The sequence below is a fragment of the Glycine max genome, chromosome 2 (assembly GCF_000004515.6).
Source record: "Glycine max cultivar Williams 82 chromosome 2, Glycine_max_v4.0, whole genome shotgun sequence".
Taxonomy (NCBI): Eukaryota; Viridiplantae; Streptophyta; class Magnoliopsida; order Fabales; family Fabaceae; genus Glycine; species Glycine max.
In genome coordinates, this window is record NC_016089.4 from 8,990,904 (window position 1) to 9,018,152 (window position 27,249).

The 27,249-nt window shown below is 35.8% G+C and overlaps 1 protein-coding gene and 1 long non-coding RNA gene across 9 annotated transcripts; one reads left to right on the forward strand and one right to left on the reverse strand.

The window, feature by feature from the left end:
* Positions 1-1,328: 1,328 nt before the first annotated feature.
* On the reverse strand, positions 1,329-26,215 carry LOC100803783 (mediator of RNA polymerase II transcription subunit 25). Of its 8 annotated transcripts, XR_005889585.1 has the most exons (13): positions 26,060-26,215; positions 25,758-25,862; positions 18,309-18,339; positions 17,820-17,880; positions 17,226-17,356; positions 13,861-14,070; positions 13,667-13,732; positions 12,525-12,638; positions 10,556-10,584; positions 5,996-6,058; positions 5,072-5,139; positions 4,918-4,987; positions 4,265-4,336 (listed from the first exon to the last, which is right to left on the reverse strand). XR_005889585.1 is itself a non-coding variant. In XM_014766181.3 (12 exons), the coding sequence occupies exons 2-11, from the start codon at positions 25,853-25,855 to the stop codon at positions 4,259-4,261; spliced, it is 927 nt and encodes a 308-aa protein (XP_014621667.1). In that variant the 5' UTR covers positions 25,856-25,862; positions 26,060-26,215; the 3' UTR covers positions 1,329-1,708; positions 4,211-4,258. The 8 variants fall into 8 exon arrangements, 4 of the variants coding, with proteins under 4 accessions (XP_014621667.1, XP_014621662.1, XP_006574880.1 ...); XM_014766181.3 differs by lacking the exons at positions 5,996-6,058; positions 10,556-10,584 and adding an exon at positions 1,329-1,708 and having other exon boundaries at positions 4,211-4,336; XR_005889593.1 differs by lacking the exon at positions 13,667-13,732.
* LOC121173993 (uncharacterized) lies at positions 2,669-3,602 on the forward strand. The gene is made up of 3 exons (XR_005889598.1): positions 2,669-2,755; positions 2,914-2,967; positions 3,065-3,602. It is a non-coding gene; the product is annotated as an uncharacterized lncRNA (long non-coding RNA).
* Positions 26,216-27,249: the final 1,034 nt, after the last annotated feature.

Consider the following 27,249-nt stretch of genomic DNA (forward strand, 5'->3'; position numbering starts at 1 on the left):
ATAATTGATTTTAGAAACAAATTTTTTATGGAGAAGATAATAATGACTACATGAACTCAATTTTGATTTTAATAAATTGACTCTGTAGAAAAATTAATAAATTGAAATATACATGTATACAAAAATTGTTTAAAAATAAAATAAAATGTTGAATAATTTATTTAAGTGAGATGATAATGAATAAGAAATAAATAGTGATTTACCTAAAATTGATTTTAGACACTAATTCTAAATGGTGAAGATAATAATGATCACGTGGATTTAATTTGATTTTTTGTTATGGAATATATATACTAATTACATAAAAGGAATTTTAATTTTGATTGGATAAAATTCTCTAGTAAAAAAGTCCTCTATTGTGAAACGAGAAAAAATGAATTTAATGTGTTAAAAAAGTAGATTTATTCAGCAAATAAAAAAGTAGGTTTAGTTATATCTTATGCATATTTTTTATACTAATTAATTTACATTTAGATTTTAACGTATAAAACAATTGTATGAGACTATATCTCTAAGAACAATACGATGACATGCACTATCTCATTTCTCACCCGCACCTAAGTGTAAGTTTCATTCTTTAAAATTTCTCTATATGAATGCATGATGAAACATAATTCTTTTAATTAAATTTTAAAGCATTTGTTATACATTGGTGCATTTTTATCAATTTACTTATTATTTTAATGAACTTCTTTTTAAAATATAATATGCAACGCTCAATGACCCAAAACATTATCTACGGGATTAGAGGCCTAAAAAATATTTCTAAAAGTCTTTCTCAGTTGAAAATTAATATCTCATCCAGATTAACTCATCTTTCAAGCAAAATTATTTTGCTTACTCTAGTGCGAATAATCGTTACTAATTTATTTTTAGAAGTCTTCATATATTTCTCAAATCCATATTTTCAGCCCCACAATATCAATAATCCATTAGGCGAACCACAATATAATTTTTTTTAATTCAATCGCCTCCGATACATTGGTTTAAATAATATAATTTAATTACTAATTTTGTTTAATTTTATCTCTAAAAAATGCATCTATCACTATACTTAATGAGTTTTAATCCATCTATTATTTCATGATAACTACTCATGTGTGTACCGTGCATCGCATACGGTGTTGAATTTATAATTTACAATTTTTATATTATTTTTTTAATGTGTTTTTCAATTATTTTAAACTTTAATATGACTTCAAATTAAAACTAAAATAAAAACAGAAAATAAAATAGAATTTGTTTGAAATTTTTACTTACAAATGTCTTCAAGTAAAAATTAAGTAAAATAAAGTTGTTTAAGACTTCATGCTCAATAAGTTCTTGTTTGACAATACTTTTTAGATAAATGGTTGTTTCTCTAACGTATATATTATAAAATATATTTAATACACCAATAACTGAGATATTAAATTATTAAAAATAAAAAAAATAATTGAAATAAATGATTAAAACAATATTAAACTACTAATATGATTATATTATTATGTCGTTCAGCCTAAACTCGAGCACCTCCATGTCAAGTTAAATGGCACAATCAAGCTGACAAGTAGCGTCTTGAGTTGCATAACGTTTTTCTTTCTCTAGTTGTGTGGCTTTCACGTGAACATTCTTGGGTCAATTCAGATGCCTGCTCTCAAAATAATGCTTTCAGATTATTTTAGCATCTCAAATGGTCGATATCACCCGGAGCTTCTTCGCAGGTATCCTATTCTCAAGGATTTGGAAGCGAATAAGATTGATGTCATAGAGTTTCAAAGCATACCCAAGTTGGTGAGGGGAAATATTTGTGATAATTATGGGTTCGAGTTTCCTCTGAAGGCAGTGTGTAATGTGGAGTATCTGTGATTCTAAATAAGAGGTATCGATGCAAAGGGACAAAAAACATTTAATTTGTTTCTTTATTTTTCGAGAAATTATTGAGTGATGAGAATAAGACGTGTTCATGTCCCAACCAAGTTAATAAAAACCTATTCACATGTTAGGCGAAAATTGACCAAGACCTTGGATATGTGTTGTTCAACCAAGAGTGTTTTCTAGTGTTTCACAATTTGATTCATTTGGAGCTCAACTATAATGACTATATGACATGACATTTGGAGTTTGAAATGCTCATGCATTGCCCCAAGCTTCAAACCTTTTCGGCTCAAAAGATTTTGCCCATGAAAGGGTCCACTTTCAAGATTTGGTCTTGTGTACAGTTTGCTCTTGAATGCATTTCTTCACAACTTAAGAAGTGCACTATTCTTAATTATGAAGGGAAGGAGTGTGAGCTGCGATTTGCGAAATATATAATACAGAATTCAAGAGCTTTACATACTATGTCAATCTCCAATTTAACAATCAGTTATACAAATTCCTCAAATTGCGCAAGACAAGCTTGAAATGCTACAAAAAATGGCCAAATGCCCAAGGAGTTCTACAACATGCAAACTTTTATTTAAATGATAACTGATAGGCTTGTAGGTAGGGGCAAATTATTCCTAGATTATTACATTTTCAATTGGCTTCTACATATAATGCAACTCATGTTTTTGGTAGTTTTGGAGCATTGGTAGTATTGTTATGAATTTATGATATTCTATATTAGTTGTTAAATCTAATTTCGATTTCTCATATTTGTGTGTATTTATAGGTTAATTCATTTATTGTCTATTTTGCTATTCATCAACTTGCTTTTGTATTTGACTTGTTTATGTAGATAGGTACGGACTTAGAGCTCTTAACTTTGAGTATGCTTCAGTGTGTCTACAAGGTAGATCATTAAATTAACCTCTTGTTATGAACTTATGATATTCTATATTAGTTGTTAAATCTAATTTCGGTTTCTCGTATTTGAGTGTATTTATAGGTTAATTCATTTATTGTCTATTTTTCTATTCATCAACTTTTGTATTTGACTTGTTTGTGTAGATAGGTACGGACTTAGAGCTCTTAACTTTGAGTATGTTTCAGTGTGTCTCCAAGGTAGGTTATTAACCTCTAAATTGTTTCGAGCTTATAATCATTGAGGTTGACTTTAAATTGAAACTGCTTAGAGTAAGTTACTTGTATTGAAATTCAGGTGGGTGCAAGCATGCATGTTTGACATAAAAGGTTATGTTCTTTCTTCAAAGTTAGAGTTTTACTTGGAACATAACCTAGCACTCATTCAAAAAAAAAAAAAGGTGGCTAGACGTGTCAGCGAAGCGCCAAAAGAAGGAGCTATTTGGTGAGGAAAAGAATCCACATGTGAGAAAGAGTTTGACGTCAACGTTGGTACGACTGAGTAGATCAGTGAGGGGTAATCCGGATCTAGTTGGTGGCCGCCAAAATACTCATCAGAGTTGCATCGGTGACCGAATATAGCCAAAAAAAGATGCCATAAAGTTTACCGGAAGAAGTAAGACGAGCAGAAGGGTCCACAGGGGACAGTGGGTCCCGGTGAGCACAATTTTCATGATATCTCTGTTAGGCTCTAGATACCATGTGAAAATAGGAGAAACAGAGGGATGGTGATCTAAAATCATGTATGAATGTACATAGCCGACGTGTGTTTATATAGGTTGATTACATCAATTATACATATATAGAAGATTTTATATTCCTCTAAATCAAATATTATGTGCCTATAAACAGCTATTATCAATAGAATAAGAATATTATATTCTGATTTTCAACAGACAAAAAAATAGAGCTCTTTAAGTAGTTGTTTTAACTAAATGAGTTTGTAATTTGACACTTGATCCTGTGACTAAGATCTATTTCTTAGTCTTCAAGCATATCTTATTATGATTGATAAATACACAATAACAAGTGAATCTTCTATCAATACTCAATAGGGGAACTGCCCAATCAGCATATGAAGGAAAGTCTCATATCTCATACCTCAATTACTGAGGCTTATAGAAAGGGTTACGTTACTATAGTCAAAGACCAATAGGTAGGCCAAGGTCAGGAGGTAGTTGGTGCCAAAGGCTAGAAAAGGACTTGAATTTCCAGAAAAGTCCACAATGGCTTTTCATCAACAAGAGGAATAGGCTTTAGATATAAGTCATAGAGCAAATGAACGAAAATATGTAAAATTTATTTATAATACCAGATGGATTCCATTGTTGCAAAACAGCTAGACACTATTTTCAAACTTTTCTATTTATAGGGGATCATTAGTTAATGTCGGAATAAGAAATATAAGTTTCAAAAGTTGTCCACCATTGTTATATATACTTACCACGAGAAAGCATAGCCACAAAGAGAAAAGGAAAAGTGCTTGGAAAGACTATTTGCCAAATAAGAATTGCAGCAAGGCCACAATCTCAAGTTCTCTATTTATCCAGAATAGCAACCTTTGAAGCAGCTGCAAGCACAAAACAATAGAGAAACAAAATAACTATCACATAACAAGTTTAGAGGAAAAGAAACACCCTCAAATATATAGCCATTCTATTCCAAGCACACACCAATGAACTATTTAAGCTGTACACTACCAAAAAATGTTAGCTGCCTCGTTTTTTGCCAAAGCCTTCCTACTAGCAAACGATTTTCCTAAGTAGATGAACAAATCTAGTGTTCCACAATAAGACCAAGGGACTTCGATAATTGATATAAATCAAAACTAGTCTCAGATCTTTTTCAAACAGCTTATGCAGAGGTCATTTAGCTAAATCATAGTGAGAAAGACATGAATGCCATGCAACTTACATTAATATTTTATGAGTGACAAGTATTATTATAAATTCAAACCAGTTGGGATTAAGTTGTTGAGTTGAAATGTTCATAGAAATACTAGATCTAAATTTCTACAATCTTTCAAAAGCAAAAGCTTGAGGGAAGAATTCAGGAAAGCATCAACACTGTAGTAAGAAAAGATAATCTAAATTTAAGAGAAGGGGGGTTACATGGAAAGGGGGAAAAAATAGAAACCCAAAGATAACTTACCAGCTTTTTCTTATCCTCCAGGTGACCACGAAATCCATATGGGTTCATTGCCTGAAAAACTACATATTCTCTAGCAACAGAACAAAACGTTAAGACCAAATACACACTCACAGACACACACATGAGCATCACAAAAGTTGAAATAAGGAATTACTTGTTATTCATGTGGCTTGAGATATAAGCTGAACTATTTGCATTACAGGGGGCCATTTTGCTGCAACTCTGAGATCAATTAAAGCAATAATATGTTAGTAAATCTAGAAAATTAATGAACTTAAACCTAAGACATAAAGCATCTGATGAAGATTTAGTCAGATAACAATGCCAAAATAAATTAAGCATGGACTTTGACACAAACACCTAACATGATACTGAAAATGCTGATGTCCAAAAACCTAGGACATATATATGTATGTATGTATGTAAACTCAAATGAAATTAAGCATAACAAACATAAAAAATAAAAGAAAAACATCTAAATTGATGATCAAGAATTTTATATTCTTGTATATTCACTTCTTATGATAACAAATCTCTCAAAAAAAACAGACAATATCTTTTATATTCTAAGTTGTCTTTTTGAATGTCCAAAAAAATGAAATTTATATTAATACCGATGTCCTTAAAGTGTCAATCCATATGGAGGTGTCCACCCAAGTGTTTGGGTGCATAAAATTTTTTTTACACCTAGGTAGGAGTGTCTAACATGAGTCGTACACGTGTTAGTATCAGAGAAGGTGTATAAAACTCCAACACTTCTAGCAAGAGAAGTTCCCATATGAATCTTTATCAAAGTTAATTTAGAATGTGATTGATAAAACTGAAACTTATATATCACTTTTTCATTAGAATTCACATTTAACACCACTGAATCAATTGGCCAAAAGTTTTACATTTTTTCATTTAAATTGAGATTTGAAATATAATTTTCCTCATAAAGAAACATTAATGGCTTTATGAAACAAATAGTAAATACAGCATGAACATCAACTGCCAAAGTATGAACACAAGATAAAATCTATTTTTCTGTAAATGTTGCCTTTTATTGGAAAGCATCAATGCTGCACAAAAACCTTACTCATAAAAGCTTTTCCACAAACATTTAGTAAGCTTATGCCTGGGATTACCATTTAAATAATACCTAGCTCACAAAGCAAGAATAAGAACAGTTAAATTATACTTTATATTATAAAAGAATTAATTTAAGAGACAGGAAGATCAAGAATCCACATCCACCTAACAACATCCAAAATGACCATAGTAATCAATCTGCAATGGTGGTGCATAGTGCCCAATCACAAAAATGGTATAGAAGTATAAAGCATAGCAGGACAAATGCCAAATTCTATATAAAGATTTAATAACGTATATACATATAAATGCTCAAACATTAAAAAATTAATCAAAATTCATGACACATTCACCATAAAAGGTCATAGTTTTTAAGTATAACATACAAGTAAATAACAAGTCAAGGAACCAAACAAATTTCAGAAGACATTCATATTTCAAATACAAAGTGAGGGTGGCTGTTTCTCAGAGAAGAGAAAAGAGGATTCAAACTTCAAAGTTCAGAGCAGAAGTGATTCAGAGTTTAGAGTAGAGAAAATAATGGAACTATGGAAGGTGGGTGCTGCCGAAAATAGTATTGATTGCACAGTATATAGAAACATGAAAATACATCCAATGAATTCCAAACAGGTGGAGAGAAATCTCAACCTATCCCTCCACCACCACCACCCCCACACCCACCCATTCAAAAAAGCATGGAAAACCCTCACTCTAGAGCCACTACATACACTGTTTGGCCACTACAGTCCATATTTGGAAAAGCATTGTTATTCAAACTTTGTAGTGCCCCCAAAATGCCGTCTACACCACTATAGCGCACTAATAATAATCACAGTATTAAATGTGCAGAGCAGCACTTGCCCACTACAGGGGCTGCCATAGTGGAGCATTAGTGTAGTAGCAGGCTGAATAGTGACCATAGTGGGCGCTATAGTGGTGCTGTGTTGATTCCAAAAAAAACCCTCTGAATAGAGACATTGGGGCTGTTTTGGATGGCCATTTTTGGGGTTTTAATTTCCCAAAAGAGAAATCTATAGATGTAAATCATGTAATAATAGTGAAAATTATGAAGACTAGGATTTGGAAGATGACAATGATTGATAATTCCTATCTAGGAAAAAAAAAACAATGTTGTGTTGAGGGTAAAATCGGGTTTCTCAAAAACCTCGCCCTAGAGCCACTACGTACACTATTTTGGCCACTACGGTCCATATTTGGAAACACACTGTTATTCAAACTTCATAATGCCCCCATTGCCATCTACACCACTATAGCTCGCTATTGATAACCAATGTTTTAAATAGCACACTATAGCACTGCTATAGCAGTGCAAAGCAGCCCTTCCCCGTTACAGGGGTTGCCGTAGTGGAGCATTTAAGTGTAGTGGTCATAGTAGTCCAAATAGAGGGCTGAATAGCGACCATAGTGAGCGCTATAGTGTCACTATGTGTTGATTCCAAAAAAAATCCCTTTGAATAGAGACATTAGGGCTTAGGAGGGCTATTTTTGGGATTTTAATTTCCAAAAGTGAAATCTATAGATGTAATAGTAGTGAAAATGATAAATACTTGGATTTAGAAGATGATGATGATGATGATTGCTAATTCCTATCAAATTGTATTTGACTTTTGTTGGTATTTACTTATATGTTTTGGTTAAGACACCTATGACTCTTTATTGTTAATTATGAATTCCATTAATTTGGTGTATTTTTTATCATTTCTGAAACCTATGACTCTTTATTGTTAATTATGAATTCCATTAATTTGGTGTATTTTTTATCATTTCTGAGAATATATATGTATATAGTATATACATTATAAAAACTATATAAAAAATTTCAAAATAGTGGCTATCCAGCAATATGCTATCTCGCTATAGCACTTTTGGAGCCAGCAGCTATTTGGGATTTAAAAGAGTGTTGATAACTATGGAAATAACTAAAAGAAAATATATGAATCAGCCTAGAAGAGCTCTCCAATCCATTGGAATATGCATCAAAGAAACACATGAGATCTTTACGTAAACTTCTAACTAATACAAAATTAGTCTAGGTTCATTAGCAAATTTAGAATTATGTTAAATACACCTAACACTCCCACTCAAGCTAGTTCATAGATATAAATTGGCCAACTGATCCCCAGTCCAAACAACTAGAGCTAATTAACAACTATTAGCTATAGTTGACAATTGTTCGAAAATCAAAATATTCTAAAACCCTAATTTAGTATTTTAACTTCCAGCAGTTGGTTTTGGAAGAATAAATGTCAGTCAAAAGGTGTATCTGTTAGGACTTAAGCACAAGAGGAGAACCCAACTCAAAAGACTAGTCCATCAGGTGGGACCTCCACGACAGCTTTCACTCTATTGACACTGACCCAGAGGTAGCCTTTTCCCTTGGATGGCTTCACTCAGCTATCAGTATTCAGTTTGCATCTTAATCCAGCCTATTATAGGTAGTCCTTTTCGTGGCCCGACTCTCAACGAAAGCACCAATGGTTAGGACTTAAGCACACAAGGAGAGCCCAACACAAAAGACTAGTCCATTAAGTGGGAGAACCTCAAGGCTTCAGTACCACATCAAGTAGTTTATTTCTACTCAATGCGAGACTTCTAACAGTTCCTATGACTTAATACCTAATTTTTCAATGTAGGACTCAAACCCAGACCCTAGGCACAAGGGAAAATGATTTAGCTCAAGGCAAAAGGAAGTAGGCTAGCAAATACCATTCCATTGTTTCAAGAATTAGGCTTTTGAGGCCAGCTAGCTCTTGCTAGCATAGAGCTACAAGCAAGAGGCTAGACATTAAAGAGCTAGCATTGGTAATAACAGAGCTTACATGCCTATTGCTACATTGGCTCTAGACTAGTCTTTATCCTTTCAATGCTTTAAAGACTGAAACTCTTCACACTGGTTTACAGGACTCATCATAATGTGTTCACAAAATATAATATGGTGTTGCTTGCTGCTTGCTGACAAACACACTTGTGGTGTAAATAGCTCCGAATCCTTCATATTGCTGATCTCTCTTTAGCTTGTGTAAACCTAAAAATTCTCTGTTGTGTACTATGATAAATGAACAGAACAACCAAGCCTTACCATACTAGGTAGGGTTGGCTAAATACATCAATGAATAATAATGGGCAATTTCAGTAAAAAAAAAAAAAAAACCATTTAGAACAAGGGTATTTTTAAACGATTTCTCCCAAATCTTTTTTAGGTCTTTGTCTAACCCTTTTAAATATCTCCATGTTATTTGACTTTCTCATTAAATGATTTCTCCCAAATCTTTTTTAGGTGTTTGTCTAACCCTTTTAAATATCTCCATGTGATTTGACTTTCTCATTGTAGCCTCTCTTTGTATTCCTATCATTACTCTTCCTATAGTTTCATAGTGAGGATCAACCGATCAAGATCTTGATCCCTCTGTGCTTAAAAGTTTAAACAATTTGAATCCTACTTACAGGGACAAATGCGTCTACCCATATCTTGAGAGCTGATGTAGAAGCTCTGGTTCATTTAACACTGTACTTTACCCATACAGATACAGGACATTAGTTACACACTTACACTTATTGTTGATCCAGGTCATAAAGGATTCAACAAAGTTTGACATTGGCCAACTACCAAACGAAAAACCCATCTTTCATCCAGGGTTGGGTCTGCTGGTGGTGTTTGGAAAAAAATCAGATTCTCTTTTAAGGCATTCAGTGCATAAATGCTGGTATTATTGCACCCAAACATAACTTGAAAATAGATAAATTTTTATTCTGATACCAAGTTCATGCAGTATAAATTATCAACTTCCTATAATGAGCACTAGACTCAGTTTGTGAAACTCTCGAGACAGAACAGGACAAGAGGGGGAATAAACTCATATATAAGCCTCACACTCTGGTCCAAAAGACCAAGGAATGGAGAAGATTATCTTACCAGTTAATTAACAAAATATGGAATAATTCTTTTCTTACTTCTCTTAAAACATAAAACACTAACGTACTTTGTCCCCGTGAAGAGATGAAATATTTGGAGAACCTAAAAAATATTGAAGATCTCCAACTACAAGAGAGATTACCAATTCTCTATTTTCTACAAATCTCTATTACTAAACATGACTTTCTAAATAAAAAATTCTAGACTTTAGTAAAAAAAATTCATGCTATGATCAGTATGATGGACTTGTTTGCCAAACAAGCTTACTAACCTTCTTCACAAAAATGAACATTGCAATTCACATAAATATATATTAGCAATAAAAGACATCCCAGGGTAAGTGACTGCCTTTGTTTTTCTACAAGTAGATAGGATCTAAGTCTAATAATTTTATAAAATAGAAACAAGTGCAAAGAAAATTGTCTTCCATAAATCATCACCAATGAAATAAAACCATTTTGAGGTAACAAATAAGGCAGGTCAAGTTTGTAACTTTGAAACTCAAGTTCAAAGACCAAAATCAACTCAACAGCAAATAACAACAGTAATAATTTTGGGACAATATTGTTATAAACTTCAACCACATGTTCTACACTTCTTCGGGGAAAAGATAATACAACTTCCTGAACTTACTTCTCAGACTCAGAAGAATTGCTGTAACCCTGCCAAAAAGAAATTATGTTTCAGGATCACCAAAGAACTAAACAGTTGCTACAAAATTACATCAAGTGCCATTGTTAAGAATGAGACTGAAAAAGCCATAAAGATATAATTACAACCAACATACAACATAAAATATGAAGATCTCCATACAGTATTTTTTTCCTAGTGCTAATTTAAGATATTTTCGAAAAACTAAGGAACTAGGAATCACTCTTTTATTGTACCCTAAGCTAAGGGTGTATTAGACTGAGTGTAGTGGTGTATATGCAAGAGTAACATAAATACATGGCAGTAATTATCTACCCTCGGACACTCACTCACCAGATTGTATCAAAGCATTGAATCTTTACCAGTTCCTCACTAAAGAACATAAAAAGAGATTGAAGGTTTATCTGAGATAAGCTTCTACATATAATGATTAGATTTAGAATCACACATGTAAGTCAGGTAATTATCTAGATAAACTTCCAATATTTATCTTGCTTATTTCAACCATAACATTCTGTATTCTCAAGCTTGAGATGCCATTTTTAGCTAAGATTATTAATTGTAGTGCAAGCCTTAGTTAAGCATACACTTGAATAGCAATAGTGTTAAAAATAGTAAAGCAAGTTGTTTTTAAAAGTACTTATTAGATATAAAACCAATAGCTTAAGCTTATTTAGTAGTATGTTCTCTATTGTCTCAGTTTGCTTACAACTTTTTTCTTCCCTTTCCAATATTTCCATTCTCTCCTGGATCTCCCAATGTAAATTTGTTATAGGTCCCCTGGTGGCTTTTGAATAAATTTTGTTACTCATTGGAAATTTTAAGAGGTGCCCATTGATAATGCACTGGAGTAGAACATGGTTACTGGAAAAAAAATATTAAAATTTCAACAGTGGGTCCACCAGGCAAACACAGATTAGGATTGCCTCTCATCAGGTTCAAGATACCATGTTGAAATGAGAAAGAAAAGAGAGAAGAGAAAAATCTGTGTTAAATGTCACACCAGAGGCACTATAAACAATCATAGGATTGACTAATATATTTACTATATCATCTCATACAATAATTACAAGGATCCTTAATATCTTAATTCTTAATTACCATAATTACAGGATTGACTAATATATTTACATATATTCCAACAATCTGCATTCATAGAAACACCTTTATATTTCTCCATCTTTGAGGTATAATTGTAAATCACAAAATAGGAATTTTGGACAAAGACAGTTAAATCAAATAAATAATGCAAAAAGATAAAGGAAAGAAAAGAATTCAATGTAATTATAATAAATAAGAACGAAAAAGTTTCATTTTAACAGTAAGTACAACTCTGGCACTATATAATGAAAGTAGCACTAAGAAAAAATTTGGGGAAAATGAAAGAACAAGAAACTAGATATAATAGATATTAATATAGGCTAAAGTTCTCAACATTCAATGTATTCAAAGACGACAATGTATCAAACCAAGATTCAAACAAGATATAAGATGCCAAAATGTTGCTGTAGGGAAACCATAATAGAAAGAGCCATGCACTGGAAAGTGAAAAATAGTAATTGAAATCTGGAAGTAAGCCCAACTTCTTCCAAATTGAATGCCCGTCAAATGAAAGTTACAATTGATGAAACAGTAAGTACCAGTGACGCTTTATCCACCTCATTACACTAACATTCAAATACAAGCTTTAAAAGAAAATTTGCACTTGATTATTCTCAGGACATGCAAAGAAAATGATGATAAAGCTACTAGATAGTAGATACCCTATTCGTGCCAAACAAAATGAATTAATAATAGAAAATGGTGAAATTACCTTTTTCATATTAAGTGAAATTTATACTAAATGGACTGAAATTTTCCAAGACAAAAGAAAAGGACAATGCTTAATGCTGTAAAACTGAAGTTTGAGGAGTGAACTTCTATGTAGGTTAAAAGGAGGAAGTGAACATACCTCACCAACCTTTAATGCACCCTGTGCTTCCCTGAAACCTTCTGATATTAAAATAAGAAAATGAGGGGTTTTAGCCAAAACTGGTGGATCAGCTGCTTTACTATTTCGATTTCCCTACAATGCCAAAAGAATATGATCGATATCATGAAATAAATTGAACAGCAGAAAAAAGATAGTCTCTATTAGCATATCTACAAAATAACTTGTGCAATTTTTAGAATATATTGTGCGATCAAATTATCATCCAAAGAAGGGAGCAATCTGGAATTACTTCCGACTCATTGTGTTTCCTGATTTATTTGATATTCATAATTTAATTACAATTAGTAGTCTAATTGTATTTGAGGGCTTAGGCTTAACCATTTGGTCAATATTTTGTATGAAATTATTACAAATCATATCATTATAATCTTATGTCGTTCATTCAATTTCTTTCTCGTCCTTTCTCTGGCTAAACCCTATAATTTCGACAGTTTCATTATGTTTGCTCAATTAGAAAAGCAAGGGAAAAAAACAAAATACATAAATTCAAAATTCAAAACTCTAGCAATCAGCAGACTGTATAAAATCTGCTTTATAACAAAAGATCAATTTAGTGCTCAAAATTTAAGACAGTCAAACAGAAACTGGAAGAATACTTGAATGAATGGAATGCTTGTGTTTAGGCATACATTGGATTTTCAATACTTCATGTTAGACACCACAGATTACTTTAAAATGCTGATTGTGTCATAATATTGGTATTAATGTTAATGTCACATCCAGTGTCTGTGTCAATGCCATGCTTCTTTGGAACAAACAAAGATGGAATTTCAGTAACACGGTGCTGAAAACATCCAGCATGTAAGTGGCCATTAGATCTTTTCGGCAGCAACCTTATCCTTATGAAAATTATTAAAATACAGTGGTTTGTTTTAGTATAGATTAATTTATTGTTTTATTCATTTAATACAAATCCAGAACTTAAAATGAAAATGATTTCAAATATTGTAACTCAATTCAATGCTAAAATTTTCAATGTTGAATACCATTACTTAATTTTAGACAGCATGTACATAACACATTTTGTTTGCCATCATATTAGAAGTAAACATATAAAGACATGTTAAAATTTTAGTAGAACGGTGATAAGCCATCCTTACTGCATTGTAGATGCCTTTAATTTTAGGAAGTTCTTTCGGGCAGATGACTGATAGAGAAATAGAAAACTGCATCCAGAAGATTGCATACCATAAATCAAAGTGAACACACATAGACTAAGTTAACAGCAAACGAAAACAGAGTTCCATTAAAAATAAATAAATATAGATAGATAGATAGATAAAACAAAGAATACCTGAGGAAATGCTTTAGCTACAGCTTCAGCATCATATAAACGGTTCCCTGGGAATGAGTCAATGGTTTCACTCTGCTCTAGGTTCTGCAGTTGCGGAACATAAATTGGTGTCTGCAACGGATAAGGATTACTTGCTGCAACAAGGATGCAATGCTGGTGCATGTCTACATTCTGCTGATTAGGGTCTCCACTTTGAGAATTTGGGAACATCTAAGCATTCCAACATAGATATGTGAGGATCAAAATCCATCTTTGAGGCCAAAGAGATGCCCACAAAGTTCTAAGTAAAAGTTTTAAATTATGTACTACAATTTTAGAAAAATCTATTATAGGTTATGAACTATGAAGGACTTATCAGACTGAAATTGCTAAAGACTTTACACTCCCAAAAATGCATTGAAGCTATCAAAAGATATCCAAAATAAGTGTATGGAGATCCAGTTATAATGTACACTAATTACATGATTAGCAGCACAAAGGCATTCACAGAAATGAATACATCCACTGAATAGACTAGACTATCCACAAATGGAAAAGAAAAGCACAGATTCAGGAAAACTGTAGCCTCAAAGAACAAAGATTCAGTCCAAATGGAAATACCAATTAAGGCTGTTAAACGTTTTACATATATTATGGTTCATAAGGAATTTTTCTTCTCTAACAGAAAAAGACATTGAACAGCTTTGCTGCAGCGTTTTTGGATCAAAAAGAAATTTAAGAGACAGAGATAGAAGCACAAAGGGATAGAGGATAAGAAAATCCTCAATAACGACAAAAACAAGAGGAGGGGGTAAAAACAGTGTTGGGATAGGGGCTTCTATGTTTGAATGCTTTGAGGTGAGGGGCCAAATAGAATGCACCTCACCCAAATAAAGGTAATAATAAAATGATAAGATTTTGAATATTATAACTTAAAATAGAGTGCATGTCACTCTGTTTTTCACATGAAACAGAAAACTCTGTATGTACTACTCTATGCACATAACAGAATGGGTGACTCTGGCTGCACATAGTAGAAGGTGTCGGTCAAAAAGTGGGTCTCAATTCTCAACCAGAAAAGATGAGAAGTGTGGAAGAATGCTCGGGTTAGGGTTATGTTCTGATAAAGGAATGGAAAATGTCAAGTTTGCCTTTAAGAAACTGCCAAAATGATAGTTTCAAGGGCCAAAAAAGGTTTTCTAAACCCCTCAATATAGCAACTTTGTAGCACCAAGAATGACTGCTTTTGGGGCTGCAATTGTGAAAGCGAAGGGAAAACACAGCACGAATCAATTTTTGTAGCAGCTGACAGACACTCCACCGTGATATCAATGTGAAAGTGCACTATTAATAACTCTGGTTCAACTATAATGAAAATTGTGAACATTCCAACTCAGCTCCTGAACTTAATTCAGTTCAAAACATACATCTACCACTAAAACTGCACAGCAGTATAACTACCACAGTGATCCACCATTATTTAGCTCAAATACTTGACTTATTTTGTAGTTAAAACTTTTTTTCATGCACTAAACTATTGCTATTAAGATATATATGCACTTCAAATAATTAATGAAGCCTCGGAAAACAGAATGTATTATTTATTGAAATTAAAAGAGAGCCTGATCTCTTACAAGAGGCAAAACACCAGAGCCTGGGCTTCTCAGAACAAATTCTCTGTCCAAAATTACCCAGAAACTGACTAACTGCCTTCCACTATTCTTTCACACACCCTATAACACGCTGTGTGGCACAACAACCTGCCAGGTCAGCTTCTAACTAACTCACTCTCTACCCACTTCACTTTCCTACATGTATAGACCTTCCAAATCTTGGGCTTGTCCTGTTTGGAGCCCAACAACTGATCCATGCCTTACTCAGTCTCACTCTCAACATTCAGTGCTCCATCAGAGATAAGTATGCACTTCCAAGTTCCAATAATTAAACATGGGTAATTTTCTAAGTACCATAATTATCACTGTGATAATTGTATAGGATAGTTACAATAATTGCATATAAATAGAGGATATTTTGTTTCCTCTTGTTGGAAAAAGTCAACTAATTGTAGTCACCCCTAGATAGAGGGATGTGTTAAGAGTCCCACATGGCAGGTAGCCGTGGGCAAAAGGGGACAGAGACAGAATAGGCAACCAGAAAGTTCTTTGCCAGAATATGAGCGGCAAGATGAAGGCCGTGGCCTTAGAAAACACACTAAAAAGAGGCGGCCGTAGCATAGGCGACTGGAAAATTCTTTGCAGCAACGCAAAACACGTCAAAAATGAACTGCACAGTGTCCAAAATCGCAAAACAAACAGTACCTAAATCGTCGGTTTACAAAGGAAGTACTGGCATACGGAGTCAGAATGGCCCCAAACTTCAGAGGTAGATGGGCTAGGGAGGTATCATGCCAGAGGTGGAAGCGAGCCATCAACTGCAGCAGCACACGCTCTAGTGCGCTGGAAAACAAATTTGCACTGGTGATGTTTGGCACGAAAAGAATGGGCACGTGAGGGAGCATGGAAAGCCCAATCAAGACGCCATAACCACCGTCATGTAGATCGGCGGATGGTGCTGATGATGGTAGGTTTGCCGATCTGAAATGTTCCCAGTGGGAGGTGGCAGCGGCAGTCGCCGAAAAATGTGCCAGAGTTGCAGAAACAGGTCGTCAGAATAAGTGTGACGAGCATAAAGGCCCACCAAAATGTGGAAAGAAGGGTGACGAGCAGAGAGGTCCAACAGAATGCGGATAAAAATGGCTGTAAAGTGACACCTGCTAGCAGCGGCCGGAAAAGACGTCAGAGAAGGAGAAAGGGCCGTCTGAAAAGAGGAAGCAGGTCGCTGGAATAAGTGCGACCACCAGAAAGGTCCACTGGGGACACGGTGGGGGACGGTTTTCGTTATTCCCTCAACCTGGCACTGATACCATGTAAAATGAGAGAACTAAGGGATATTTGTGTGAAAACCATGTGTTACACAAAAATACAAGATATTTGGTTTCCTGTAAATCAGGGATTATATGCCTACAAACTAAATTTATTACAATATCATTTAAATATCTTTCAGATTCTCAACAAATACCATAACTCTCACTGTGATCCAGACCTTGTCCTATATCCCCCAAATGTTAACCCGTACTACTCCATCTAACTCTGTTTCATAAGAATATTTTGATCAAAATAAATAACTCAATAAGAAAGCAAAGCATTCATACACATGTGAATTTGTGTAGTGAGAGAGTCAAGAAGTAAAAGGAAACAACATAAAGGAATGATCATGATTAGATATATCTATATCTATATCTATCTATCTATATATATATATACATATGAAATGAACATTGAAAGAATACAAGCAAACAGGAAACTAAATGTAGACAGTATGCATACCACCAGAGCTTCAGCAAGCCCTTCAGCAATCACTGCATCATTAAAACCGCCACCACTAAAGGGTATAGATGATAGCCACATGAAGAAAACATCTGGATCTCTTGTCCAGCCAGTCCGTTGCACAAGACAACCTGCATCCAATGATGTTCAACTAAGTAAAATTATTCAGTAGACTAACCAAGAGATTATATTGCATATAATTCTGTCATTGTCCAAGAGAGTATATTCTCAGTAAATGGTGCATAGATAACCTTTGTCAAGTTTTTAGTTTAACTTGCAATTAAGAAAAACAAACACACATTGCACAAATTTTATAAATAGAAACTATTTGTTTTATTTTTCAAACACGCGGAGTTGCAGAAATTTTATATTTAGAAATGATTTGTCTTTGTTCCTTTTTTCCATTTTGTAATACATAAGGTATGAAATTATTTGAAATGCAAACCAGGTGTAAATAAAAAATAAGATGAACTGGCACAGGATCGCTGCAACAACATTAGTTCTATACGTTTTGAAAAAAAAAACTCTGAATGGACATTTTTTAAACAGCCATGATTCATGTGACATGAAAAAAGAATATTAGCAAAACTATACCAGAATAACATCCATGTGTATTATAGGAGACTAGAGCAAACTCCACATTGGAACAAGAGTTCTGCAAAAGAAAGGGGAAAACATAAATTTAATAGATGAACCAAATGATCATATCATTCAGCAAGACAAAGAATATCACATGTACTAGTATGATTTCAATAAATTCACTTCTGACCTCTCTAAACAATCAACAATTAGCTAGCAAAACCTTTTTACAGTTAGTAAGTGTGAGTAGTAACTAATAATAATATATATATTAGTGTTTTGCCACATCAAGAGAAACTTTAGGCTTAAAGCTTAGCTACTTCTGTTGGCAGGCCATCAGGAAAGAATACTTCTTTCTGAAGTCCATGAAAATAACTAAGACATTCACCTAATAAGATATAAACCTACTAAATCAGAAGTGTGCAGTGACACGTTAGATACTATAATTTTCTTTCATTTTTCCCGTAAATTGTGTAATTTTCATCAAAGCAAAATGCATATTACCTGCACAGTTGAGTCATTTTCACCAAAACATCTGTACAAACACCACAGTAGGTTAAAACAGGTGATTTGCATCATCTATGAAAATATGTAACCTCAAAAATAACTTGAGCAATACGACAACAGAAGAAAACTGAAATTTGTATATAAACAAAATTGGAACCTTGAGGCGTGATGGCCGATGTATGGTTTTTATAATATCAAAGTCCTAAGCAGATGAGGAACGAAACTAGCTATGCTAAGCTATGACTTCTGTTAAATTCCAAATCTCAAAATACTATGTTTACAAGTACAGAACTAACAAATATATTGTCCTGCTCTTTTGTACTAGATCAGACACTGTTACCTATTTAACATAGCAGAGCAGCCACTATCATTCAGAAAACGATCTTTGGATTTTGGAATTTTTGGTGAATTCAGTGTAGTCAGAGTAAGAGCAGTTTCTCAACACCTGGCTACTCAGCAAAATTATTTCTTTTAAGAAAATTGTAAGCAGCTTGAGAATGACTCTAAGATGATTAAATGTGAGGCTTGGGGTATAACTAGTTATCCGTTAGGTATTAGCTAGATCAGTTTTCCCAAAAAAAATATGACAACTTCTCAGGCAAATTTAGGGATCTTTCATATTTCTTTCAATTTTCCTATGTTCATCTTTGTTTTTAATCAAACTCATTCATCCTTGCTTGTGAGATGTATTATTTATAAGGATTTGTTAATTTTTTATTATAAATGTTTTCAAATCAATAAATATTTTTTTTTTTTTTTGGACTGCAAAGATATAATATATATATTAATCAAATAATAGTACCAGAGGTACTACAAGAGAAGAAGGAGATAACATCTCCAGGATCATGAGTCCAAAAATACATAACACAAATGCCCTACAAGAAGCCCCCAAAATCCTTAACCCAACAGACCACTAGCTAAGTAAAGGCCATAGGCATGGCTGTAGACCATTGGTGAAAAGGGGCATTGAAGTCCTTTTCCCATCCCCTCAACCAGGACCAAGTGAGGAAGTTAGTGTTATCCACCAACTTAGAAATGTGGAAAGGCTGATTATGAAAGATCACATCATTTCTGAGCTTCCATATGGACCGAGTAGCTGCTATCCACCAAATTCTCCTTCTTGAATTTAAAGCCTTCGAACCTGCTATGAAAGAATGCTGAAGGAAATGATCCATAGGCCTGCAAGGGAGAGCTCTAGGCTCATTTACCCAAGTATTGAATTCCCACCACAAAGGCAGAACTTTTTGACAAGTGAAAAACAGATGAGAGCTAGATTCAGAGTGGCTTTGACAAAAGGGGCATGAATCATTGGCAAGATCAACTTGTCTCTTGGCTAAATTCTCCTTAGTAGGGAGCCTGTCCCAAAGCAATCTCCACGCATAAATTAGAGCTCTGGGAGGGATTTTGGTACCCCACAGCTGGCAGAACCCAAGCTGATGATCTTTAGAAGACTGTTCAGCTTTAATGCATAAATAGGCAGATTTAGAAGAAAAAATCCCATTATAAGTAGCTCCCCACACCCAACTATCCTTAACCAATACATTTAAATTAATGCCAGCTGTATGGTCAATAAAATCAGAGGCCATCCCCATTTCATTGTCAAAGAGATTGCGCCTCCACAAGAATTTCCATTCCCACCCCGCTTCACTGGAAGAACCCATCTCAGCTACTATATGCTGTTTTTGCAAGGAAATGTGATATAGCTCTGGATATTTATCTTTAAGAGCTATCCCCCCATCCATCCAATAATCCTCCCAAAATAGAATTTGGTCACCTCTTCCCAGCCTTCAAGTAAACTGTTTAGAAACCTCAGCCATACATCCTTGCTGGTTAATGGATCTCAAGTCTGACCACCAATGAGAGAAATTAGGCTTTGGTGGCCCCCCTTCCAAGCCTCTCCAGCCTCTGTATTTAGAGTTCAGAATACGGCACCATAGCTGATCACTTTGCTGGAACATCATCCATTTCCATTTAATTAAAAGAGCATTGTTAAAAGCCTTGATATCTTTAATACCCAAACCTCCCGATTCTCTAGGTGAGCAAACTTTATTCCAAGCTAACCAAGCAATCTTCTTTCCTTCAGAATTGCCACCCCAAAGGAAGTGTCTTTGGATAACATTTAATCTATTAATCACTGCAGAAGGAGCCCTATAGAAGGACAAGTAGAACAAGGGTAATGCTGTTAGAACAGCATTAATAAGGGTGATTCTTCCAGCCATAGAGATGCTCCTTTGGTTCCACTTGTTCAACCTAGCTTCAAATTTTTTTATGATAGGCTCCCAAACCATTTTTCTTCTCGGATTAATGCCTATAGGCAACCCAAGGTAACAAAAGGGGAATTGAAGCATAGCACAATTAAGAAAATCAGCAGCAGAACAAGCCCATTCTTCAGGTTGTCCAATAACACCAAAGTGGCTCTTGGCAAAGTTAATTCTCAAGCCTGAAACCATCTCATAGCTTCTAAGCATGGCCTTCACAGTTTTGACATTTTCCATTGAAGCTTCTCCAAAAAAGATAGTGTCATCGGCAAATTGGAGGATGTTCACCGGGATCTTATGCTTCCCCACCAAAAAGCTTTGAAAACAGTTTTTGATTAAAGCTTCCCTCATCATTCCAGTCAGGCCTTCAGCCACCAAGACAAACAACAATGGAGCCAAAGGGTCCCCTTGTCTCAAGCCTCTTTGGGGCTTAAACTCAGAAGTAGGGCTTCCATTGACTAGGACAGATATAGAGGCTGATGAGAGGCACCCCTTAATCCAACCAATCCATTTATCATGGAACCCCATTCTTCCCATCATATAAAGCAGAAATTGCCATGACACGGAGTCGTAAGCTTTTTCAAAGTCCACTTTAAACACCATACAAGGCCTCTTAGACCTCCTAGCCTCCTCAACCACCTCATTGGCAATTAAAACACCATGGAGCAGCTGTCTATCCTTCACAAATGCTGACTGCCTTTCATCGATGAGGTATTTCATCACCTTGCTGAGTCTGCTGGCCAAAAGTTTAGCGATGATTTTATAAGCACATCCAATGAGGGATATGGGTCTGAAATCATTGAAGGATTGAGGGTCCTTAATCTTGGGGATTAAGGCAATGAAGGATGAGTTGAGACCCTTGGGGAAGGAAGCATTCACATGGAATTCTGCTATAAATCTTAGGAAATCAGGCTTCAATTCCTTCCAAAACTGCTTTATAAATCTGAAATTAAAGCCATCTGGTCCTGGGCTTTTGTCATTGCCACAAGCCCACACAGCACATCTGATCTCTTCCTCTTTAAAAGGTTCAATCATAATATCTCTCTGAATAGAAGTCAGACTTTTAAAAGCAACCCCATCCAGGTTAGGTCTGTTTAAGAGAGGCTCATTGAACCTGTTTTGAAAGTGTTGAAGGATTTCAGCCTTAATAATGTTAGGGTTTTCCACCCAGGTGTCACCAATCTGCATCCCCCTCAAAGCATTTCTCCTTCTCCTCACATTCATAACTCTATGAAAATAGGTTGTGTTGCTATCCCCCTCTTTGATCCATCTGCATCTTGATTTCTGCCTCACAATAGACTCATACATAGTAGCTTTTTCCCAAAGGTCAGCTTGGATTTTCTTGAGTTCCTTGACTTGTTGATCAGAAGGTTGATCTATCATAGAATTTTCCAAAGTATTTAGATTCTCTTGGAGCTGTTTGACTGTGTTACCCAGGTCTCCTATGTTGTCTTTACTCCAAACTTTCAGCCTTTGTTTGAGATGTTGGAGCTTGCATTTTAAAGCATAACCACCCCACCCCATGGGTTGATATTCTGACCAACATTCCCTCACTACCTTCTGAAATTTATTATTCATTAGCCATCCATCATAAACCTTAAAAGGTTTAGGGCCCCAGTCAATGCATTTAGAATACATGATAATAGGACAGTGATCAGAATAATTCCTCTCAAGATTAAATTGAGAACTGTCAGGCCATTTGGACAGCCAGCCATCAGAGACACACACTCTGTCTAATTTACTTTGGCATGAGCCATTAGGTCTGACCCAAGTAAAGGGTTTACCCACACAAGGAATATCATCAACCTCCATTGTAGCAAGCCAATCATTGAACTTAGATATTAGGCCATTATCTGAATTGCTCCGATTGCTTCCCAATCTTTCAGATGGACTCCTCACACAATTAAAGTCCCCTACCAGACACCAGCATTCCCCCTGAAATTGAGATTTCCTTCTACTCAAGCTCTGCCACAGCTGTCTTTTACCTTCACTATCACAAGGAGTATAGATATAGATCACAGTCACTCTTTGCATCTCAGGTAACCAAGTACCACCCAGCAGGATAAATCCCTTTTCAGAGATTCTGAAGTCAACTTGAAAGTTATTGTTATCCCAAATGCACAGCAGCCCCCCTGCAGTATTCTCAGCAGGTTGCCACTCCCAGGCAACATCTGGATGTCCCCATAAAACCTGACAATCTGCCTTGGAAAGAGACTCCCTTTTTGTTTCTTGCAAACACAAAACATCCACTTTATGCTTCCCAACCAATTTTCTGATAGAGGCCCATTTAATGCCTCTACCCAGCCCTCTTATATTGTAGGAGAGGATATTCATCTATGAGTTTTCCTCTCTCCCAACTCCGAAGCTTCATTCCTGTCCCTAACCTCCATATCTGCAAAGGTTTGTATAAAATCAGAGTGGCATTTGTCTACTTCCATGCCCATATGAGTCCCCAATTCCCATAGGTGATGTGCCTCTTCCAACAGCTGGTTGTTGCAGACAATTATGCTTTTTAATTTCCCTTCTGTTTCTAAAAGTTCTTGGTTCTGAATATCAGTGCTGATGGGTGTGTCTGTAATTCCTTCTAGCACTTGGGGTTCTTCTGCCACGGGTTTAAGCTGAGAGGTTTTGGGCTGTGAAACTCTATGTCTTCTATAGACTTTAGAGTATTTTTCAGGCTTGTGATTGGGGGTTTGGGCTACAAAGGTATGGCTGTCGTTGTTACTCCCATCATTTTTCCAAAATGGGCCCAAGCTGTCACTTGGCCCACTACCTGATTGGGTCTGCAAGGGGTGCAAGTGTGTGTGGGGTTCCACTAGCAAAGGATCTTGTATGTATATTCCGTAAGGGGGCTGGTCTCCAAGCATCTTTATTCCACCGTTCAAATCTTTTCCTTCAGGATGATTCTCCTTCTTTCGAGAGTCAACTTGAGAGCTGTGCTCAAATGACTCTTTAGGAAAGGCTTCCCCTACTTTCGGTTCTGCTTCTGTAAATCCAGAGTCAACGTTTGCCGTAAAAAGACCCTGGCTTTCCTCCTTTCTGATCACTGTCTCCTCTCTGTGGTCGTCGTCAGAATGGGTTTTACCCATCAGACCAAGTTCGTCGCAAAGACCAGCGGATTTGCGTATTACCTGATGGTTTCGAGGGGATACCAGGTTCGGCGGTGGGTGGTCCAGCGAGTACGAGGGACCACCGTCGCCGTCGTCATCGTCTTCTCCGACAAGACCGCCTTCCTCCGACGTGACCTCGTCAGACCAAAAATCGGGCACAGAGTTAGTCTTCTGGTTCACCACTTCGCCACTCGATGTCTCCTCCACGAACCAAACCTGGTATTCAAGCTCAGCTACGCGAACGACAATCTCCTTTAATATCGCCGGCGGGAGGGGAGTTCAAACGAGAAGACGAGCTCGGTCCAGTCTTCGTCAATCTTCAGCATCGTCGTCCATTTCGATAACGTCGCCGATGAAGGAGGTGACTTTCCTGAAATGGTCCGCACTCCACAACTCTATCGGAAATCCCCAAACTTGCAACCAAACGACCCTGTTATGTGGCCTACATCCCAGTCTCCACCTCTCCAGAGAGTAAAACAGGGAGCTCCCATTGTTCTTCTCCGTTTGGATGATGTGGTGCACCTTTTCCTCCGACAACCCCATAAGGAGAATCATATCATCGCCGAGGTATTTGGTGCCGATATTATAACCTAAATCCCATGCTATTCGGTCCTCTATACTCTCCACCGCCATTACCTTCTTCAACCTCCCTACCCAGGCGTCCTTACACCAGTATCCCTTATCTTTACTAGGTGTGATCGAGATGGTATGTGATGCCACCTCACCTGTCATGTTGACACCTGGGGTAGCTCCCTTGGTCGTCACTTCAGCGTAAGTTTCCCGAGGTGCTGTGATCGTGTCTGCTGGAGGTTTGTATAGCTCCTCTTTTGACTTCCCCCCTATACTACCTTTCTGCTTCAGTTGTTGAGTCCTTGGTGTTCTTGCAAACCGAGGCAAGTTGACAAACAACTTATAATCGTTAATAAATATGTTGTCCAACTTCACTTCCAGTTCTCTAGCGTCCGAGACTCCCTTAAACCGCACAAATCCGTACCTCCTACCCTCCTTATTACAGCGTTTGGCAATGAAGACTTCCCGTACGTCCCCCCAGCGTTTGAAGTACCTCCAGAGCAACTCTTCATTTGCTTCTTCGGGAAAGTGGGTGAAGTAATAAGAGGTAATGTCTCTGTTGTTCCTCCAATCGAAATGGTGATGAGTTGAGTTATCCCGAGCCTCGCGAAAGGATGTTGATCTCTCCGCTACTAATGCCTTCTTATTTTCCTTAGCTACCTTTCGTCTGACCACCGTAGACCATTCCCCTTCATCCTCATGTAGGATATTCCCACCAACCTCCTTGTATTGCTTACGATCCTCAGTTAAGGTTCTGTCATTCCCCCTCGTTTTCTCAGAGTCACACCATCTCTGTCTCCAGCTCGCTCTACCATTCTGTCTGTCTCTCTCTGAGTCTCTCTCTCTCTCTCTCTCACTCTCCCTCTCTCCTTGGCTTTCTCTGTATCTCTCACTCTCTCTCTCTCTCTCACTCTCCCTCTCTCTCTCTAACATTCTCTCTCTTTTCTATAGAAATCTAGAATAACCTCTCTCTTTTCTCAATAAATATTTTATATTCTTTATTTAACATACATGTACCTTTCAACTCCTGTGTTTCTCTTTTTCTTTTTCGGAAATCAATAACAATCAACCCATACGAATCACACTTTGAGCACAGCACCAAAATCAAACCCATAACTAATATCAAAAACCAAAGAAAAAGAAAAGAAAATCCCCAATTTCTTTTTCTGAAATCAATAACAATCAACCAACCAAAAAGAACCACACTTTGAGCAAAGCACCAAAATCAAAGCCTTAACCAATATTAAAATCAAAATCAGAACCTAACACACCAACAAGAAAAGAAAAAAAAAAGGAAAAGAAAATCCCTTATTTGAAAGGAAAAATGGAGATATGAGACAGATTGGATGTTTAAGGGGAAAGGTCAAGGTTCGATCTCCTCGGCTAACAACTCGGCTAACAAAACTAACATTCTATCAAACTAATATTTGCCGATAAAAAAAATTGAATGGAAAAATCGAAACTAGTATTAAAATTGATAGGAAAAAAAAGGGGAAGAGAAAAGGAACCTGATAATCTTGTCGAGATAATCCCTCAGAATGGTCTCCCAATAGGGCCCCATGGCGGCGGTGCTCTCCACGACGACAATAAGCCGTTTCGCCGCCATCACGCCGCTGTTTCTCAGAAAACACAAAAAAAGAAAAAGAAAATGTTAGGTTTTCATCAACTGCTGAACGGTAAAGGTTTCACTTTTATACGAGAAATTGAATTGAAAGAATCGAAGTATATTGCCGAGATGGAAAGTACGTAGGGTGCATTCAAGGGATTACCATAACTGCAAAATGACATAATGAATTAGAAAGAATCGCACCTTGTTTTGTTTTTTTTCCTGAGAATTAATGTTTGGAGTGTGGGATGAATGCAGTGGCGGGTGGCCACTGGGCAGTGTAGTGTGCAGTGGCCACTCCCGCGAGCATTTTATGAATTTTTTTGTTTAAATGTGTCTGAACTCCGAACTGAGAAAGACGTTAATTTGTGTTGACTTCGGTTGTGTGAGTTGTGACTATAAGGGAGAAATTAGTAAATGTGGCACAATGTTATTAAAAGTTTTTTACTAGTGCATTAAATAGTAGTTTAATTATTTTGTTGGTATTCATACTTTTACTAAATTTTTAAGGGAAATGTTAACTTGTCCTTAAGTTAAAAAATTTAAGAAAAAATAATTTTTTTTAGATGTATAAAATAGTGTTGTTTAGGACTTTTTTTGCACTCTTCTATAATCTTCGAACTAAATATTTTGTTTTAGTTTCTTAATTATTATTCTAAAGATATTCGTTAGTAAAACTCAATTTTTAATTAGGTTTTTTTACTTTATTTTTTAATTAGATCCCAGAATTTTTTTTCAATTGCGTCTATGTCTAATTATTGTTATAAAAAATTAATCACAAGCACTTAATTATAAGTACATGGAGGTGCAAACACTAGACTAGTTCTTGTTGAATAAAAAATATTTAAGTATCAAATTAAAAAAATTCAAAACCTAATTGAAAGTTTTGATAAAAATATGGGAGTTGGCATATCAATTTAATCTTAAATACTTTAAATGAATTTTATATTATTTATCTTTTTTTATAATTGTGTGTGAATTGAGTAAGATTATTGTTAGAAACAAAACTCTTCTTTCCAATATTTGATGCAATTATATGCTCAAATAATTTGCAAGCTTAAGTGATTTTTCATTAGTTTTAAATATGTTTCTAGTAAATGGGACGTGGAAAGTATGGTCCTTGATCTGCCCGCAGATATTATTTAGAAGATTCAAGGTATTAGAGCTCCCTATAGCTCTAGCCATGATGATTTTTTGGAATGGAGCACCTCAGATGGTGGAAATTTTCCTACATGAGATGCGTATTTAATTTTGACAAATGCTCACAACGCTGAAGAGAATAACTTGTTTAGAAGTATTTGGAGATGGGGAGGCTTGGAGCGAATAAAATATCTTCTGTGGAAGGTTGGGCAAGCAGTTTTACCTCTCAGACATTAGAGGCACTTGACAATGGA

Bases quoted from the DNA above. Each gene is read 5' to 3' on its own strand.
- LOC100803783 (XM_014766181.3), bottom strand. From the start codon at position 25,855: ATGGCGGCGAAACGGCTTATTGTCGTCGTGGAGAGCACCGCCGCCATG. The intron at 17,357-17,819 runs GTATAGTTTTGC...CATTGGATGCAG, and splicing joins TACACATGGATGTTATTCTG to GTTGTCTTGTGCAACGGACT. The intron at 4,337-4,917 runs GTAAGTTATCTT...TTGTGCTTGCAG, and splicing joins TGGAGGATAAGAAAAAGCTG to CTGCTTCAAAGGTTGCTATT.